The sequence below is a fragment of the Fonticula alba genome, assembly GCF_000388065.1.
Source record: "Fonticula alba strain ATCC 38817 unplaced genomic scaffold supercont2.4, whole genome shotgun sequence".
NCBI lineage: Eukaryota > Rotosphaerida > Fonticulaceae > Fonticula > Fonticula alba.
The window spans coordinates 2,451,267-2,454,438 of record NW_009242974.1 but is presented as its reverse complement, the minus strand read 5'-3'; the positions used below and the strand labels follow the sequence as shown (position 1 = coordinate 2,454,438).

General features: G+C 62.0%; 2 protein-coding genes across 2 annotated transcripts; both read right to left on the bottom strand.

The window, feature by feature from the left end:
- Nucleotides 1–249: 249 nt before the first annotated feature.
- H696_03074 (small nuclear ribonucleoprotein E) lies at nt 250–1,616 on the bottom strand. Its single transcript, XM_009496964.1, has 5 exons — nt 1,567–1,616; nt 1,345–1,445; nt 1,231–1,257; nt 700–859; nt 250–516 (listed from the first exon to the last, which is right to left on the bottom strand). Exons 2-5 carry the CDS (start codon nt 1,378–1,380, stop codon nt 416–418), a joined length of 324 nt encoding a protein of 107 aa, XP_009495239.1. The 5' UTR covers nt 1,381–1,445; nt 1,567–1,616; the 3' UTR covers nt 250–415.
- A 556-nt stretch (nt 1,617–2,172) lies between these two features.
- On the bottom strand, nt 2,173–2,900 carry H696_03073 (hypothetical protein; the record flags this gene model as incomplete). The annotated part of the gene is made up of 3 exons (XM_009496963.1): nt 2,173–2,273; nt 2,430–2,633; nt 2,810–2,900. The coding sequence occupies 3 exons, from the start codon at nt 2,898–2,900 to the stop codon at nt 2,173–2,175; spliced, it is 396 nt and encodes a 131-aa protein (XP_009495238.1).
- Between the last annotated feature and the right edge of the window lie 272 nt (nt 2,901–3,172).

Genomic DNA, 3,172 nt, shown 5'->3' with positions numbered 1-3,172 from the left:
GCCTTCTTGTACCTCTCGAGACGAAATGCTTTCTTCCGAGGCGTGATCTCCATATCGGAGAACAAGCCTCGGTGAATCAGTCCGAGCGTTTCACTACTCTTTCCTTGCGTAATGGCGACCACTCGAGCATGCGGACCGGTTTCTCAGGACAACTCGTCGAGGCGAGGGGAAACAACAATGCATTGAAGGGAAAGATGAGTGGAGGCCGGGAGGGGGGGGGGGAGGGGGGGGAAAAAAAGCAACAAAGAGTATATGCGTGATTTTCTGTATTTGTATGACGCCTGAGGCAGACTGCGTCCGTCTCTGGCCATGAGCAAGGACATTCGGGAAGGAGGGGGCGCGAGCGCGACTGGGCGCGCAGTCCGGCGCGAGAGGAGCATATTGCTTTCCCTCGGAGGAGGAGGGCCAATGGGATTTAGTTGACCATCGGCGCATCGGGAGGAGGCTGCTGGTTGACAAGCTCAGAGGGGGCCGGCCCAATCATGGAGACATTCTCGCCCTTCAGGAGGATGCGACCTGCCCGGGAGAGGGAGGGGACGGGGGGGGGGGAGGAGAAGGCAAGCAGCAAGCAAGCAACTCGTCAGGGAGAATTGCAGAGGAGGCGGAGAGAGGGGGAGGGGCAAGGGGGAGGGATTGCAGAAATACGAAAGAAAGGCGAGGAGGGCGAGGAGGGCGAAGAGATGACACGCCATGACGCACCGAGAGGGGTAGAGGACTCGGGGCCGCCATTCTCACCGCGAGGGATGCGAATCTCAACGGCTTCGTCCAGGATGAGGTTCATGAACTCATCGAAGCCAACCAGGATACCCTCGATACGCTGGTCGCTGCGCTCATGCAGCCAAATTTGCAGCCGAGTGTTCTGCAAATAGACAGAGGGGCATGACTGTCAGGAGGACGTGGATATTTGTGTACAATTGGGAAGACGCGTGTTTTTGGCACGCAGGCTGGCGAGGGGGTGGGAAGAGCGTCGTGCCGGGAAAGAGTGATGCTCCCGGAGGGGCCAGGAAAAGGCGCGAGGCATGCCGGGACGCACCCTTGAAGATGGGATGGCGGGGGGAGTGCGCTATCAGCCCGGCCAGGGGGGGCGGGAGCCCGGGCCGGGCAGGGCAAAGGAGAAGGCCAGGTTGGCTGCGTGGGTTCGGACTCCTATTGTCGGACGGGGGGGGGGGGGGGGGGGGGGGGGGGGAGGGAAGGAGAGGACAGGAGAGAGAGAGAGAGAGCAGGACGCACATGCTGGAGGAACCGGAAGGTGAGGTGCTACAGTGCCGGCCAGATGGGGAGGGAGGTATGTCAGACGATGTTCCCCCCGCTGTTGAAGAGGGTGAAAAGGAGGCAGGGGCGCACGATGGGCTGGATCATGGTCTTCTTAACGTGCGACATGGTGACGGTGGGTGCGTGGGTGCGTGCGAAGACGGTCTAGCGTCGTCGGGGAGATACACAAGCAGCTGTGCCAGAGGGGGAAGGAGGAGAAGGGGAGCAGGCGAGAGTCAGAGCCTGCAGGGAGGAGGGAGGGGGAGGGAGGACGAAAAAAAAAAAAGGCAAGAGGGGGAAGGGGCGCGGAGGTACGAGGGAGGGGGTAGAAAGGGGGAAGGGGGGAGGGCGCGGATGGGGCGAGCTGATTTCTCCAGGGCGGGTAGCCCCGGGCCGCCGCGCCGGGGCGGCACTTATAAACTGTGAAGCTCCCCGACCGCGTTGGCACATGATTTCCAAATGAGTGCCAACGGTGGGGTCGATCAGCGCCCACGCAGAGTCCAGACGGGAGGGGGGGGGGGACCAGCCGGTCGCCGGCCAGGAACGTGGGCCTTTTTTCAGGCAGCCAGGTGTGCCATCTGTCGCAGACATCTTGGAAGGGGTCCCCCGCCGCCCGTCTGTACAACATGCCAGCCATCCCTTCCCCTCTCTTTTTTTTTGGGTATGCCATCTGGGTCCCTCACTCTCCGGTGCACGGTGTGCTATTCCCCGCAAAGACGCAGCATATGCGGGAATTGGCCCCTCTCTCCCCTCGCCCCCCCCCTATGCCATCTTCACGTTCGGTCACGTATAGCACACACTCCTGGGTGGCAAAAAAAAGGAAGAAAAAGGAAAGGTCTATCGCGGGAATAAAAAAAAGGGAAACAAAGGCCATCCATGGGGCGAGATCTGGGCGCGGCAAAGCATGACCCGGTTGAAATATCACTCATCCTTGGGGGAGCTGTAGTTCTCCAGGACATGGTCGATGGCCGCCGAGAAGGCCGCGAAGCCTGCACACCCCAAAGCCATAGCCTGGGGACCGGCTGAGGCAGGAGGGAAGAAGGAAGTGTCAGTGCTTTGTCATGATTATGCCGATGGCTGGAGGACATCATCCCCAGAGAGGCAATGATCAAATGTGCGAACATGACGGGCGGGCGGGCGGGCGGTCGCGCAGGCGGGTCGGCATGATGGATATGTACCGTTGCGCGCCAGGAACGCGCCAGTGAAGCAGCCAGCCGCAACGGAGTTCCCAACATCATGCTCAGCACGGTATGAGGCAATTAGACACTCGGTGCCAGCATAGATGGCGCCCACGTAGGCGAAGTTGCGAGCGTAGCTGGACGAGGTCCGGTACATGTCGCGGGCAATCTCACGGAACTTGAGCGGCTCGCCAGCCACGCCCACTGGGACCGGGGATGTGGAGGACATGAACAGACCGAACGCGCCAGGAAGGCGGGGGGGGGGGGCAGGGGTGGGGGGGTGGGGGGGGGGAGGGGGGGAGGGCGAGATTCGATAGAGGGAAGGGTAAGACAGCAGGAAGGCACGGAGATTGGTCAGAGAGAGGGCAGTGCGAGCGCACCCATCACGCCACTCATGCCGAACTTGAAGACGCAAGTCTCCGTGGCATTTTGGATCATCTGCGTGATGATGGGGTTGTTGAGCTGGTCCATGGCGGCGGAAGAGGGGAAAGAGCGAAGAGGGGGTCCAAAACTTCGTGCAAGAGAGCGAAGGAGGCAAGTTGAAGAAGAAAGAGGCGGGGGAGAGGGCACGGAGTGTCGGCGTGGGGTCGAGGTGGGGAAGAGGGGAGGAGGAGTTCATGGCCCGGGCGCCGGGCCCCGGGGAAGACCAGGGCTGGGGGCTGAAAATGAGCCCGATGTGGTCCCCCCCCCCCGCCATCTGTCGACGACCGGGGCTGGCCGCTCCCCGTGCTTGGGCCCGGCCC

Excerpts from the sequence above, each read along its gene's own strand:
- H696_03074 (XM_009496964.1), bottom strand. The coding sequence starts at position 1,380 with ATGTCGCACGTTAAGAAGACCATGATCCAGCCCATC. Across the intron at positions 1,258-1,344 it reads AGACCATGATCCAGCCCATC|CACCTCACCTTCCGGTTCCT; the intron begins GTGCGCCCCTGC and ends CCGGCACTGTAG. Across the intron at positions 517-699 it reads CGAGTCCTCTACCCCTCTCG|GTCGCATCCTCCTGAAGGGC; the intron begins GTGCGTCATGGC and ends TCTCCCGGGCAG.